Source organism: Lissotriton vulgaris, unplaced genomic scaffold (assembly GCF_964263255.1).
Source record: "Lissotriton vulgaris unplaced genomic scaffold, aLisVul1.2 SCAFFOLD_235, whole genome shotgun sequence".
Classification (NCBI taxonomy): Eukaryota; Metazoa; Chordata; class Amphibia; order Caudata; family Salamandridae; genus Lissotriton; species Lissotriton vulgaris.
In genome coordinates this window covers 1,433,962-1,450,353 of record NW_028253230.1, presented here as the reverse complement: position 1 = coordinate 1,450,353, position 16,392 = coordinate 1,433,962, and the positions used below count along the sequence as shown (strand labels likewise).

Sequence of the window (16,392 nt, the reverse complement as noted above, 5' to 3'; positions counted from 1 at the left end):
GGAATTCATTGGATAATTCATATCCAAAAAAGGTCACCATAAAATAGGGTATTTTAGATTTCTTAAAATTCTTTTTATAGCCGTGTGATGTTAGAATGGTTACTATATTGTCCACCCGTATCTGGTGGGCATTTCTTATATCCCATGACCAAACACTTAAAAGAGTATGGCTCCATGTTGAAACTGAGAGCCATTAGAAGATACACGCTTTCAGACGCTATATTCTAATTAAAAAAACATTGGAAATATCTAGGGCTATCTTGTATTTTTTCCAGACTTCATTTGTAATTAACCTGTGCTATCGTTGTTCTGCACAGCATATGTTCTTGTGTGTGATTTCATATTTCTACAATATAGAACTATTCTTTATGACCCATGTGGTTTGGGGAAGGGAACATGAGGTGTGTTCATAAGAGGAAGGCAAGGTGCTATGATGACCTAATATTGTAGTTGTTCTAAAATAGCTTTTGTATTGCATTCCGCATCTGGCTATTCACTATGGGTATTGAGCTTGTGTATGGGGCTCTCTGCATAAGTGAATGACATGTGTAACGGGGTGTTTATCCCAGACCACTTTATTTCCTTGAAATGTTGGTGCCTGCTTGCGAGCCCAATCGCTGGTATATATATCCCTAACAACTTCAGATGCTAAGGAAGAGAAGGCTACTTTTATTACTGCCTATATTTTGGGCACTTCCCTAACAAAGATTGGAGGCTGGTCATCTTCTGGTGATATTATTACATACTTTTCAAACAAATGGGGCAAAGATACTGCTATAATAGTGTGAGGTATATCGCCTTCAATTTGTATGTTTTGTCTGTAGCCCCTAAAAAAGAGGATTTAAATGTCTATCTGGAGTTTCAATCTGTATGTACTCGTCAGTTGTACTCACCACCAGAAACCTTGGAAGAGTCTGATGTACAAATAATCAAAGGAGGGTCAGTGAGTAATATTTGAAGAGGTCCTGCACCAACATTCCCCCAAAGTCCATGGGGGCAGTTCCTCAAGTCAGGGAAAGTATAGGCTCTGATAGATAGAACAGCAGATCCGAACAGTCGGATCATGGGGGGATCAGAATGATCAGACCAAGGTGCCCTCACACACCTGGTAGGGTGTTATGCTTCATCATTGGGCACTCCTCATCGGCCCGGCGCAGCAATGTCTGATGGGCCCCTAACTTGGGGCTTTTGACGGAGATCATCTGATCATAAAGTCGTACGATGCATGCAAGTGAGGGACTGATATAGGGTGGGGAAGAGGTGGTTTAAAAGGGCCTAAGGGAACTAGGGAGACTTTAATAAAGTAGTGGTCCTGTGACACATTAAAAACAGAGACGATATCTGAGGTGATAATGCACCCTAATAGCTATAGTGTTTGTAAAGTGAGGTCAACATGTTTCAAGTCTAGTATGCCAGGAGGGTCAATAGCATTTCATCAGGACCAGGCTGGTAACTACCCTATAAACAAAGAGTGTGGGGCCCAAAAAAGATGTAAAGAGACAGCATACCCACTTAAACAGTAAATGCTGCACCCGCTGAGGTGCAGAAAAGTGAATGCCGCCTATAAGAAAAAGAGGAGCAAAGGACCGTGAGAGATCTGTTGTCAACTATTTATTCAAAAGGGCTGATAATGTTTTACAAATAGTTTCACCGAGTCAAATCTCATTTACTTTAAGTTTCAGACTCCAGATTTATTTTGCCAATATCCTTAAAGGGGCTGTCTACATACATTTCAGTGCATTATGATCAGGCATACCCCAGTGACACACTGGCTTATTCTGCAGGTATTGTTGCTTTCTCTGGAGGCATGAGTAATGCATATAAATTGTGATGTAAACGGATAAGAAAATCATTCAAAAGTAGAATTGCAAACACTAGACTAAAGTCCTGGTGTTGTGTAATGTTGGAGAAATGTAATTGATGGCTGACCCAAGGGTTTTTTTTTGCATGGCATCTGGACATTTCTGTCTGATACTATACTTTGTCTCATCGGCCTTAACATACATGTATGAACTAACATGTTCATACATGTTTCTTTAGCAGCAGGTCACATGTGAATGCAGGGCTGGAGTTGTGCCTAAATTGTATAAGATTGCTCTACATCCCTCATATGAGAGTGACAAATGTTGCCAGCTGACTTGTTGCTGGTGCATAGGTCTTTCCACTTTACCTTTAAGAAGAGTATACTGTCCATCTCAATAAAATAATGTTCTTGCCTCCATAATTAAGGCTCTTTATTTCCAACTTAGGACCCTATTCCGATCTCGCTTCCAGACGGATTCCGGAATGAGCAAATCCGATTCGGAGCCTATGTTTCCGACCGATTCGGCCCCAGTTCTGAACAACCAAAGGCGATGCGAAGATCTAAACCCGATCGTGGCATTCCGATTCATTCGCAGCCGAATTGTGCCGCGCAATGGAGCCGGCTTCAGAACAAGTGAGTACGGTGCATGATTCTGACAACTGTATCGACTCGGTTGTTCTGAAATGAAAAGGCTATGGAAATCAGACTCCGGGTGGCTGTAGCAGGCCCCACTTCACAGGGGAGCGAGAACACCATCTTTGAAAAGGAACAAAGGTGGATTTATCGTCTTTCCACAAATACACATGGATTGAATGACGATATACCTTGGGGTTCTGTAATGCGATGATAGATCTGGCCCCTTCACTTTCTTATTAATCTGTTTGTGTATAAACCTCTCTGAAATTTGTAGACTACTTGTCTCAAATTTGGTTACCTGATTGACAATTTACATCACATTAGCCTACATAGATTAATTAGATACAATAGGTATAACTGTCCAAAACAGCCCTTTGTATTGATTGAGAACTTCATCTCCCCTCCGTGATCAAAAGTTAAGTACTATAAGATCACACAGAATAATTAAATGCAATAGGTAAAACCGCTATTGCTGGTTCTTTTTCAAATAAATAAGGTGCCCCTTGTCCTTACACTCACCGATAATCTAGTTCATTGTTATTTTAATAAAGTTGTTTTTTAAACAAAAAAAGGGAGCAAATTGGACGCTCCTCTATCTTAGAACTTAACTTCCCCTTTAAGACCAGCCCGGACTTGTAACCACGTGATTTCGATCAATGCCGGGCACGTAAACATAAAAACAAACGACGCCACCGGCTCAGTGTATACGGGCCGTGGAAGTGATCGAAGTAGGTTATCCGGCGGGGAGTCGCAAGGACGAAAGTAAGTCCCTTCCGTTTTTTATTTGGATCTCTGAATATATTGCTATTGTAAAACAGCCTTTGTTATGTCTTTTTGAATGAGAATCTAAGATGAGATGCACGGCTTATATTTTCACATACATCCTGGCATGAAGGTTTTCCCCTGCCATTGACCCAAGGGGTACTTTACCCTAATCTGATAAGTGAGTCAACATTTTCTATCGATATTTCCTGCTCTATCTACTAATGAGGGTGAATTTTAAATTGCACTTTTCAATCATAAACGGGCAACTTCTCTTTAAAGAAAAAAGCTAAATATTGCAGACGCCATTAAAACAGAATGGAGGCTTTTTGGCTCCCACTGATAGTTACCAATATAGGCGAAATTCGTCGACAATTAATTATGAAGTTAAGCACAAGCCTTCTTTAACCGCTAATGGAATGACATTGGTAACAAGAATTTTGTTAGAGCACCTTATCTATAAAGGCCTGACTATATCCAGATGTCGCAAACATGCGGTAAATAAAAAAACGAAATCACGAGGTGGGTTCTATTAGATTGACATCTATATCTCTATGAGATCTTTTTTAAGAGGAAATACTTACTGAACTGTTAGAACAAGTTTTTTTCTGTGTTTGTATTTCCAGATTCAACAGCCCCTCCCTGCTGGAGGGGCAGCACGAGGAAGTTCCTGTGCTTTGTATGATAACCAAGTTTGTAACACTTTTCCTTTCTTTCCCGCCTTTTATGGGCGAAGGTATGTATGGTCCTGAAGAATGCTAAGCCAACTATTGGCCTTTGTAAGCAGAAACATGTAGACCCTAGATTAAGACGCATGGTTCAAACTAACTCAACCATTTATATGTCTTTCTCATGCACAATTGTTTTCAATAGAGTTAGAACTACCCCCACATAAAATTTCTGTTTGGGGAATAGTCAACACTCTTTTTAATATGCACTTTCCACTTGCTACGTAGTTATTTCACGTATTTTTTTATAAAGGACCCAATGAAGACAACTGGCAACCGACTTTAGTTGGTGCCTGATGGTTCTTTTTTCTGTTCACTGAATGGCTTTAACTCACTTCGTTTTCCTACTTTCTTGCTTATTATTAAGCTTGTGGTGGTGACCGCTGTATAAGATCCTCCTGGCACCCAAACTAACAACTTGAGAATAGAAACTTAACCCTAAAGAAACAAAAGATTGTTAAAAAGATATTGCAATCCCACACAAAAGAATAAAATTGCTCTTGGAGTATAATAACAAATCATCTATATTATCTACCCTATGAGTGCTAATATTACATTTGAAGTTATCTCCTCCCCAAAAGATTTTCCTCTGGATGTCGTATTTAAATGCCCTTCTTTTACCTTAGAGTAAATAAAGGCATATTCATTTGTAAAGCTATAGTCCTGAATGGAGGTTGATTTTACTGCATGTGATTATTATGTTATGCTATGGCTGAGTTCTAAGCTTACTTGCAGGTCTTGGAAAAAGACTTGAGTGCTCACTCACGCAACCTATGGAGAGTCATTGTAGATGAAGAGAATTAGCTCAAATAAATCTGAGTGCATATGTTCCAGAGAACATTTGGACTTTAGAGATAAGGACTGTGCCCACCACAAGTACTGCAGGCTCATCGCTGACTGATTCAGGATCCAGAGGAAAGTCCACACACTTATATATTGTTTCATTTTTCAGGACATGTAATATTGAAATACATCACCTTACTACACATAAATATTGGAAAGTGTATTTACCTACACTGATGCATAAAACATGATTTACATGTTTTTAGTTACAGTTTAACAACAGATGTATGTCGTATTCATGCATGCTTTTACAACGCATGCCTTTACAATGCAGGCAATACAATAAATGCGCTGTTGCCACATGTTCCATTGCGACGCAAGTCATTACAATGAATTGCCTTAGGGAAGAGCTGGACTTTGGAATAGTATATTTTACTATTCCAACTCCAGTCTGTGCAACAGTAGGGAAGGTGTTGGATTTTAAATCAAACAAAGAGCCCCAAAAGCAAGTCATTGTAACAACTTGCATGTTAATGGAACATATGGTAATGACGAATGCGTTGTAATGGCACTGTGTAGTTCTGTCTGCTTTGTAAGTGCTGTTTCCCTTTAACAATAATATACCTTAGGTGGAAAGTGGCATAAAGATAGAAGTAGTATATACCTTTAGAGACCGATACAATCACTGGTAAATCACTATGGGACCTATTCACAAAGGTATGCACATTAGTACTCTTGTAAAACTCCTTCACATTATCCTAAGTGAGTTGGCTCCAAAACAACAAAAATGGGAAGAAATAGGGAATTTACAGGGAATATTCATCTGCAGCTATTAGCTTTAACTAATAGGGAGTTGGGTGTTTGGGACTGATTTAAAAAGCCACTTACAAGTACGTAAAAGTGTACTAAAGGATTACTCTTTCCACACCAGTCTTTTGTGAAGCAGACTCTAAATCTGAGAGCATCAGGGGAAAATGCTAATATAATGCTAAACTATCCTCCTCCTGCATGGGAAGGAACAGGTCTGAGCTATAGGGAGTGGGGTTGAAACGCGTTTGGTATAGGAATCCATTTTCTTTTTACAGCCCTCTTCTTGTTTTCATTTACCAGTCTATTGATATTGCCAGTGCAGATACCTCACATGTTCATTTGGCTGAAGTTCATCAAGTCCTCAGGAGCGCTCAGTGCGCTCAGGGTGGGAACAGGTTACTGAGATCAGAATAGGTGGGGTTGGATAAAACGTATAACGCATTGCTTTTTTAAGCACAGAGAAAACCCTGAAATATTTCCAATGATTATCTGAGGGATCTATTTAGAAAGTATGTCAGTGGAAGAGGGACTGCTCAAAGAAAATTTCCGTAACATCATTTAATATTGTGCTTTAGTGCAATAATGTGTGTCCTTTGGATAGGGAACGCTGACCATCGCCGCTCTGTGTGCACCGTTTTCATGAGTTCAATTCTATGCATGAACCATGCCACACCGGGTGATTGCTGTGCATATTTAGCAGGAAAAAGAGTACCATGTGCTAATGGTAATGAGAAGGAGATGGTATGATATGAAGTCCATGTTAAGGCCTTAGATAGATAAGATCCTTTCACAAACAAGCTTGCACAATGCCTCTTTAATCCTACTGGTTTTCAAACTATAAATTATGGGGTTCAAGGCAGGAGGTACAAACACATAGATGATTCCCATCAATACATGAATAAGAGGAGGGGCATTTTTCCCAAACCTGTGAACTAGTGTTAAGCCAATAAGAGGTATATATGATATCAGAACAACAGAAATATGAGACACACAGGTGTTAAAAGCTTTTAGTTGTCTCTCCGTTGGGTTGATTTTAAGGACAGCCCAGAGGATCATGATATAAGACAGTAAAATGAGCACAGAGTCCAGCAAGAATGTGGAGAGAACTAGGACCAGGCCATAGATACTGTTGATAGTTGTATCAGAGCAAGCAAGCCTTATCAAGTCTGGGTGAAAGCAAAAGGCATGCAAAAGAACATTGTTATTGCAGAACCGAAGTCTTTTCAGAAGAATGGGCTCTGGAATATGTATGCTCGTGCTCCTGATCAATGACATCACTCCAATTTTAAGGACATTAGGGCTGGTTAGAACTGAGGAGTATCTCAGAGGATAGCAGATTGCAACAAAGCGGTCAAAGGCCATCAGGACTAGAACTGAAGACTCCAAAGAGGAGAAAGATTGGAAAAAGAACATTTGTGTCAGGCAAATATCAAAATCAATTTTCTTCTCATTGAACCAAAATACTCTGAGCACTGTTGGCAAAGTAGAGAACGTCAAGCCCAGGTCAGAAAGGGCGAGCATTGATATAAACATGTACATGGGATCAGAGAGGTGTGGGTTATTCCTTATAATGAAGAGAATGATGCAATTCCCCAGGACAGAGACAAGGGAAAGTGTGAAGAGAAAGATGGAAATCCATATGTGGGCTTCTTCTGCCCCAGGAATGCCCCTCAGCAAGAAAGTGGTCCAAGAGACATTGGTGGCATTAACCGCTGGCATGTCCTGAACAAGTTTTGTTTGAGGTCATTCAAAAATGGTCTGCTTCCTGGAAATAAACATAAGAATTACAATGATTTGTAAACCTTTCCTTAAACTTACCACACACGTAATAAATTATCAATTTTAGGTAAGACATGACTAGTTGATTTATGGATGAAATAGGAAAAAAAGCTCAAGGCATCTGTGAAATGCATGCGAGGATGTCCCCATTACCAGTAAATGATTGATTAAAGTCAGTTACCGACCAGTTCAAACTGGGAGAGTTTTTGTCAGCTTCTAAAACCGGTACCATGACTTACCAGTTTCTCAAAGTTAAACACTTGTATAGCTTCAAATAATTTTTAGATGCTATAGAGGCTCCATTAGCACAGACTGTACTTGCAATTTAGGCATGGAACCCCACAAATAGCTACATATACCAGTAAATGGTCTCAAACCATACATCCCTCAGATTGCCACTGTCCAACCTGTGGTGCAGAGAAGGAAACTACAGAGCATGTATTCTTTTTCTGCCCAATTTACTCCCTATGTAGGAAGAAGTGGCATTCACCAATTTGCCGGACCATGGGTGCAAGATCTTATTCTAATGCATTCCTAATACTAAAAAATTATGTAAGTTCTTTAACTGTATTTGCAGTAACTCGGTTTTTATTGGTAATATGGAAAGTAGGGCAGCTGTGTCTGCAAGAAAGCAAAATATTAGTCCATAGTGTGTAGGTTCTAGCTCTAAGTTTTTTAAAAATAGAATGTGATAATCGCTGTATTTAAATATTTTTGGCCTTTGTATTTTCCCAGAGATATTAGCTTAATAATTACTGCGTCTGGTATTAATGTATGTGGTTTAATACACTATCCCTTTTCCTAATTTGATATTTTTTTTCTTTGTTGTATCTATTATATGTGAAAGTTTTATTGTGATTTTTTATTGTGTACTATTATAGCTTATGTATTTGCTGAATAAAGAGTTGTAGGGTTTTGGAGAAAGAGTGAGTGGGTGTACAAGAGACAAAGCTATTTGGATATGACTCCCCCTATAAAACTATAGGATACGTTAACTGTTTTATGTGGGGGACAGTGAAAATAAGCAACACAATTAATTCTGAGATATTATTTATTTTTATACATTATTATTATATTAATGAGATAGGTCGCAAATGCGACCCACTATGATTGGCTAGAGTCAGAGGCATAATGGGCTGGTCAGTTCAGCAGACCACCAGTTCAGACACTGCTCCTCAATAAAACAATCTTTTTATTTAAATTCCAGACCACTTTCCTAGAAGAAAAAAAATGGAACATTTTACAACCATTTTTCAGGTGTAGTGACCGCTGCTTTGCCACTTTCTACTCCTAAATAATGTTTTTGTCCATATTCACAAGAGAAAGGGGTCCCTTTTGGACCACTTATTTCTTGCAAATAGATACCAACCCCCTTGACTTGGTGGAAAAATATTAATGTTTTGTGACCAGATTTGCATTGCTCAACAATAATACATAACTTAATGGATCACCATTTAGATGAGAAGCCCTTTACACTCCCTACTAGATTTTTAAGAGTTCTTTAATGCTAAGTAGAATAGAAATACAGAAAGGCAAGCTCTTGGAAGAGACAAGTAATGGCAATGACACATCCTCAAAGTAAAGGGGTGAAGACAGACACTTTAATTATGACAAACAAGAGGAATGAGGGGAAATAAAAAGCATAACAGAGATTATTTCTAACAGTAAGTCTAGAATTTGTTAGATGTGTTTTCTAATGTGTTCAAAATTATAAAAATGATGCTGCACATCTCACTCAACCAGTTAATAATTCCATTGGCTGGACCTGCTCCGGAGAATGCTAGTGTGGTATCTTTTGTAATTGAGAAGCTCTTCATTTGCAGCTTTATGTTCTACATGCTTTTTAACCGCTTCAGCGCGGCGCGAATTTTCGAGCTGTGCTGAAGATTCTAAAACGGGCGTGGTCGTGACGGAACGGTTCCATCACCAGCACACCCCAACCGACGCTCGTGACGGAACCGTTCCGTCACGAGCATCGAAGGGGTTAAGATAATAGCAGTTTGTGCAGTCTTTAGTGTCTCCATAGATACCTAGGTCTATGCAGTTGTAAAACTTTGTAGATTATAAGGGCGCCCAGATGTAACCAATGAAGATCTTTGAGAACAATTGTAATGTTATCGAACCTCTTTGAGCCTGAAGTCAGTTCAACCACACCATGAAGCAAGGTTTTCATGGGTCGCGGAGCAGATGTTCAAGTGCCTAGTAGTAAGGGATGTCAGAAATTCCTAACATTGCACTTTAGATCCAACATAAACAATATATTCCTCTGTCTCTCACCGCCTCCACCAATACATACAATGAGAATGTGAAGGCCAGTAGCAGAAATAGGAATAGGGGAATGGGGTAAAAGAGAAAACAGAGACACTGAACGTCCTTCTGACTCATCCCTACTGCTGGACATGGATGTCTTCAGGTTGAAGTGGACATCTAAATGCAATAGAAGATCGCGTAGTAAAATGCCAGGAATGTCTTGCATCTAACAATAGCATTAAAAAGGATATACCTTCACTGTGCCTCTGTGTAATCAATGTGCTGAGCCCTGATAAAACACTTGCTGTTCTTGAAACTAAAGCATAACAAGTGATAAGTACCTTTATATTTGTTAAATTACCTTTCTCTTCATTTGTTAAAAAATCTGTATGTGTAGGCAAAGTGGATAAAGATTTACACTCAGCAAATACCAGTGTAGTAATGGGGTACTTTGGCAGAGAAAAACAAAGCAAATAAGATGAATGTTCAAAGAAGAACTTCCTCTGCATAGGAGGGAAACTGCACAAACTTTGTACTTTGAAAAGGGCGAGGCTGAATGGACTGATATTTAAGAAATGAAAAACATTTTTTAAGGAAAGTTCTATCAAAGAACTGTCAATAAATTGGACTTTCTGTGAATATTCAGTCCACATATTGCATAGAGTACACACCTTCAGAGTGGGACACAAGCTGAGTCAGCATTCATAAATATGCAATACAAGAATATTGATTTTATTTGCCTAAATATTGAGGCCAAAATATTAACTACCATAAAATTGCAAAGATAAATGTATATATAGGTAAATATATATTTTCTATTCTTAACTCAACTTCTATGTACCTTGATAATATATATATCTTCAAATTATGTAGATGTGGAGTTAAGAATGTTAAATCTATACTCACTTATCTATACTCAGGTTCATGATAATCAGGTAGTCAACATTTTACCCACAGTATTTTTGCAGATTACTATTTTTATTCTTGATATTATGCCATACCAGTCTAAAAAGCTCCTTGCAGTTACAAGGTTGCTTCATGACCTACTTAGAAGCAGCATTTTTAAGTAAGAAAAGCTAGCAAATTAGCAATGTGTAAATTCTAACAATGCTTAAGCGTGAACTTTGCATGTCATAACTAGATGAGCATTTTTATGAATCAAGCACATACACTTCTGAAGTTAGTTGATGATCCACTCAAAACAAAAGACTGTGATTCATGGACACACATTTGGCAGCAACCTCTTCACCGTCTCTCATCAACAGATCTATAAATGATTAATGATTAATGAATAAGAAATTATTAAAGAATAGCTTGGGGAAGTAAGGAATAATCACTCCATGCCGAAATTAACAGACCTATTTCCTTTTCATTTATACTACACGTCCTCACCCTGACTACACATCCTTTTTCTATCTCAATGTACACTTCAACACAATATATTTCCGCCCAATATTGTGCCTAATTTTGGAATTCATTTACTCTGTAAATTGTAAATTGATACTTCTATAGCGCACTACTCACCCGCAAGGGTCTCAAGGTGCTTGTACGAATACCTCTGTGGAACCCGTCCTGGCTTTCCCTGTGAGGCGTCCACTCCTGGGCACCCCCAAGGTGGAGGCCAGGCATCCTTAGCGTTGTGGGGGCCGTTGTGGAGATTAAGCAAGCTATTGCCCAGAGTTGCAGAGTGGGACTCCATGATTGGAATAGGCACCGAGGCGAGAATTATCAGGTCCGTGGAATTTTTGAGCCCAAGACCCGCCGAGGCGGGGAATTGAACCCTGCACCCGGGCTAGACCTCTGCATCAGGGTCTGCCGCTCTAACCATTGAGCCACACTTCTCCACTGGCATCCCCTTGACAAACTTGCTGTCATTGCAAATGTCCCATGTTATAGTCTACTTATATCCTTTCCTTGCATGTTCATGTCATGGTATTTTATGAACCTGCTTTGCTGTGCTTGCACCCTTGATATACCATATTTTCCTTCAAATCCCTAACCCGCAACCACTGTGGATCCACAATAGATCTGGCTATTGCCACCGTATCTATAAAAAGAGGTTAACACCCATCACAGAATTTTTAACTGACAGGCATGTACCTAAAATTTTATTTCATTATTTCATATAATTTCTGTGATTGTAAAGTGTGCTGCACATAAACATGATTGACCATTCTCTTAAGAATTGAATCCACTCATTTCTTATGGAAGAAACTATCACATTTTCTCTGCTTCAACCTTAAAATTGAATCATTCTGCTTGTTGTAATTCTCCTAAAAATGCTACCTAGTTAGGGATGGGCGAAATATTTTGTTCCGCCTGCGGAATCAGACGGGTTTTGGTCACTCTGAGTTACTCTTCAGAATGATGTTCTAATCAAATTCCACCAATCACGGCATGGCAGAATTTTTCTCCTTCTAGATTGCCAAAAATGTGAACCGCCAAGCGTGAGCGAGATTTGTCGTCCCGTAGTACGGTTTTCTGACTCTGGTAGTCGCAGGCAGTCACGAGCAGTCGTGGTCATAGGGCTGCCAATTGAGTTGATTTGCGGCCATACGATTAGTTTTGCTATTCTGGCAGCAGCAAAATCAGCTTGAATTGCCAACTGCTCCTGTGAAACGCATGGTGCCGTTCATGCTGATTTTCCATGCTGCTAGCATTATTGGCATTAAGTTGCAGTGCAAGCAGCATAGGTTCTGCCCCTTAGGGAAATCCCATTGAATCGCACAGAGTTTTTATGTAACTTTGCTTAATTCCACAGAGTGAAACTCCACGAGTTCCGGCCACCCCTATACCCGTGCTGCGTAACATAATCATCATTTAACACCAGCATAAGATGACTTTTCCACCTAGGATACATAAGAGTTCCATACTGTCTAAGGAAACTTTATTCCATAGTTGCTTTGGTAACCCATCCGGGCCACATGGCATTTTACATGTACTGTGTTCACCGTGACTGATGCCTCATTCCTAAAATGCTTTGAAAACTGTATCCACACCAGTCACCTGCTTTGGCCGTCAATAGGATTCCTGTGTCTGTGCCTTTATTAACACCACTGGTAGTAACATATGCTCACATGTTTGTATATTCCAGGGTCCAAACACCCATCGTAGTCCTCATCAACTGGTGTACACTTAATTGCCACAATCAAAACATATCGAAGAATGCACTCTAGTCTCCACTATTTTCTTTAGCTGCTCAAAGGCAAGAATGTAGGGCGTGCTACCCTGGAAAGCGCTCCATTTGTGCGCTTGTGTATCTGGAAAATTGCTCAAGCCTCATCAGGCACTTCGAGCACCAGGATGCACGGGAAACAATCTTTACAACACAGTGATTGCATCGCAACATCCTTTACAATGCACACCATTACAATGAATACCATTACAACGCATAGTACCCCTTCACCATCAAACACTTATCCTACTGTTGCACCCCCTGGAGTTCGGATATACATTTTTACCCCTACACTATTCTACACGCACTCCCTACTGTTGCACCCCCTGGAGTTAGAATAGTAATTCTTACCCCTATACCACCCAATACTTACCTTAAATGCAATGTAATGGTATGCGTTGTAATGGTATGTGTTGTAAATGCAGTATGCGATGTAATGGAATGTGTTGTAAAGGCTGTTTTTTAATGTGCGATGTAGTGTCATGTGATGTAATGGAATGTGTTGTAGTGGATGTTGCAATGTAAAAACTGCATTGAAAGTGCATATGTTGTAAATGTATGCATTGTAACGTCATACATTCAGATGCACAGCCATGGACATTGTCAGTCAAACATACTCAAACATCTTCTTCCCCTTTGAATCGTGTTTAATCCATTAGTACACCAATTTTGTCACCGATTCATACTTGTAGTACAACAAAGGTTTCAACGGGTGCCGATCAGGCTTTCCTCAAAACACACATCAGTTCACTGTTCTTCATAGTGTAGGAATGTAGCAGATGTATACTTAATTTACTTGGTTTCACCAGTCTCAGGGTTTCAATTGCATCTATCTTGGCTATGCATGTCAGTGTCTTCCTGCATTCACACTCTCATCACTGGTGCACCACCATCTTCACGTAAAACACTGCGCTGACCATCCCCTCCCCCCGACTCACGCTCAATATAGCTCACTGCGCTTGCCATCACAGTTATATATCACATTTACACGCGTCCACTGCGCTCTCCTATCATGCACTCGAAGCCCCCCACTTTTAGAGCTCATCATTTCTATCCTGTTCCTGTCTGTCTCCAAGTGATTGTGCAGCCCGCACTGTCAACACCTCCAGTTACCCTGTGAACTTGTTCACCAGATCATTCACACCTGACACAGCTGAGACCAGTTCTTCACCCATTGCATTATTCAAGCCATCACATAAGGATGGATTTTGAAACTTCTAACACGTTTCTTCGATTGTGTGTGCATAAGTGCTCTCGTGCATATTTATTATTATTGTGAATTAGTGTGAAATCAGCAATCCTATTGTTCTTGATTTCACTGTCCAACTGGACTCTAGAAAAAGTATTCTTTCCCCACAGCGGACCCCTAGTTTGACTCAGCCTTCCCCTGTTTGCATCTGGCTGTCATTGCACAAGCTGCTTCCTCCCCCTGCCTGTCCAGCCACAGAACCAGGCGCGTCCTAGCAACCCACAGCCCGTCCTTTCCCAAACACTGCCAACGAGCGTTCATTCTGAATCTCATTGAAACACCATCGGCTCCTTGGGGCGAACATGACGCGTTGAACACAGACATCCACGTTTCCCGTGCACTGGGTTCTAAGATGTATGGGAGCAGATGTGCCGGATGTGACATCTGAGAGATGGAGAAAGCCAAAGCCCCACAGTCCTCCACAGCACTCACCCCACACAGGAGTCAAAGTACCCACACCATGGTCCCTACCTGCTCACCTATAAGGGGCACACTTGGCAACCACCGCGACATTGCACTGCATGGGTACTATGTGAGGGCAGAGATTTCAAAGCATTTAGGTTTTGGCGGAATCCACCCTGCACCTCCCCCCATTCAAGCGCCTGGATACCCTCCCAGTTGATTAGTGCGCTTTAAAAATCGATATACCAAATCATCTCCCTCCCCAGCTAGGTTTATGAACATTCTCCACAGGATGGGAGGTTTCCTGATGCATTCAACATTCACTCACAACAGCAGCAGTTTCACTTCCTATTATTACCCAGTGTCTGGTCTGGGCAGGAGTGTCCCCACCCCAGCGAGGCAGACGGCGCCTGTCTCACAGCGCTATGGGGTCTTCATTCGCTGGTAACCGGTGAACAAACTTCCCTGTGAAAGACGCCCACTGGCAGAGGCCTCGCGTCCAGCTCTTAGACCCATGGCATCCGTTTCACACTGGGTTCAGGAGGAGAGCGACGGGGTATCCAGGAGGACGCGGAAATGGTCCCTGCCACTGTCGCACATTCTTAAAAGGAAACTCAGGCATTCTCTATTACTATTAACGAATGAAACAAAGACAGACGAATAAGTCTGGCCAACAAAAGATGAGAGCTGACCAAGAAATCACAATTGTATTTGTGACAAACCTCCATAAAAAATGAATACTCACTACTGTTTCAGCTCTCTTACTCCAAATCTACCTAACAGGATTTTGAAATCCCTTATACAAATATTGTCTTGTTCAGAAATGTTTTGAACGAGGCAACAGAAAAGCTCTAACAATTTGTGTGAGGACATTAAAAAACTATGGGGCATATTATCAAGAACAGGCGATAAAATTATCGCCGATTTAGCGGCAGGAAACTGCCGCTAAAGCGGCGATAATGGGCTTGATGATATGTCCTTGTTAATTCCCATAGCAGCCCAGGTTCTGGTGTGAACCTGGGCTACTATGGGAATTCACAAGGGCATATTATCAAGCCCATTATCTGTGCTTTAGCAGCAGTTTCCTCTCGCCTAAAGCGGCGATAATTTTATCGCCTGTTCTTCTTTACAATTTCATAAATTTGTGGAGCTATGACTTTCGCCCTTTGTGCTGGTGAAATTGTAACTCTTCAAACCTCTAACCCTGCAACCTCCTCCAACATAATATCACGCAAATTCCATCACAATATTCTTTACAAGCGCACAGACGAATGCGTCTGGACGTTGATGGGGTGGGACTACTAGTGGCCAGGAGAGGCCGAGCCTGCACGTGGAGGTGCGAAGAGGCCTTGCACTGACACAGTGAAACAGGAGCATGACCTCACGCCTGAGATCGGAACAAATGGGCTCAGGCCCATTACACCTCAGGTCCATCACTTTTATTGATGCGTCAGCAGTGCAATGTGCTTGCTCATATTTACAAGGCCACGTAAAGTCATCCTGCCTGACTTTTCATGCCCTTGTAAATATGTTTCCCATTCACACATAACTCTGCGTGAAATGAGCATTCCAGGAGTTTTGCTCTGGGCGCCCCCACACAACATCCATGGATCCAGACGCATTCCCAGATTTACAATATTGAGTAAACCAGGGAATGCACGTAAGAAGGCATAGTGAGGAAAAATACTTTTATTTCTCCTCGTTTTTTCCTCTTTCTATGCATGTATTTTGCAGCACGCAAGGAAGAAGAAAATGCCTTTAATGATTGTTTCTGTGCAGGAAGGTGTCTTTCCCTGCACATCCCCTCAGCTCAGGCACCCTAACAAAATGATGCAAGAATGTCTGTGCTGGTGCACAGCTGCTGTTTGTAGGGAAGGACAGGAATGCAGCGCACCTTGCAGATACAGCGCATTCCTCCCCCAGGGGCGTAACACAGGCCCACGCATCCCCCGCGGTGCAGGGGGCCCTCAAGCTCAAAGGGCCCCCTTCAGCACTGCACTTCGGCCTGAGAGCT

General features: G+C 41.0%; 1 protein-coding gene across 1 annotated transcript; it reads right to left on the bottom strand.

The window, feature by feature from the left end:
• Positions 1 to 6,291: 6,291 nt before the first annotated feature.
• On the bottom strand, positions 6,292 to 7,242 carry LOC147661105 (olfactory receptor 51G2-like). Its single transcript, XM_086951338.1, has one exon. It carries the CDS (start codon positions 7,240 to 7,242, stop codon positions 6,292 to 6,294), a length of 951 nt encoding a protein of 316 aa, XP_086807464.1.
• Between the last annotated feature and the right edge of the window lie 9,150 nt (positions 7,243 to 16,392).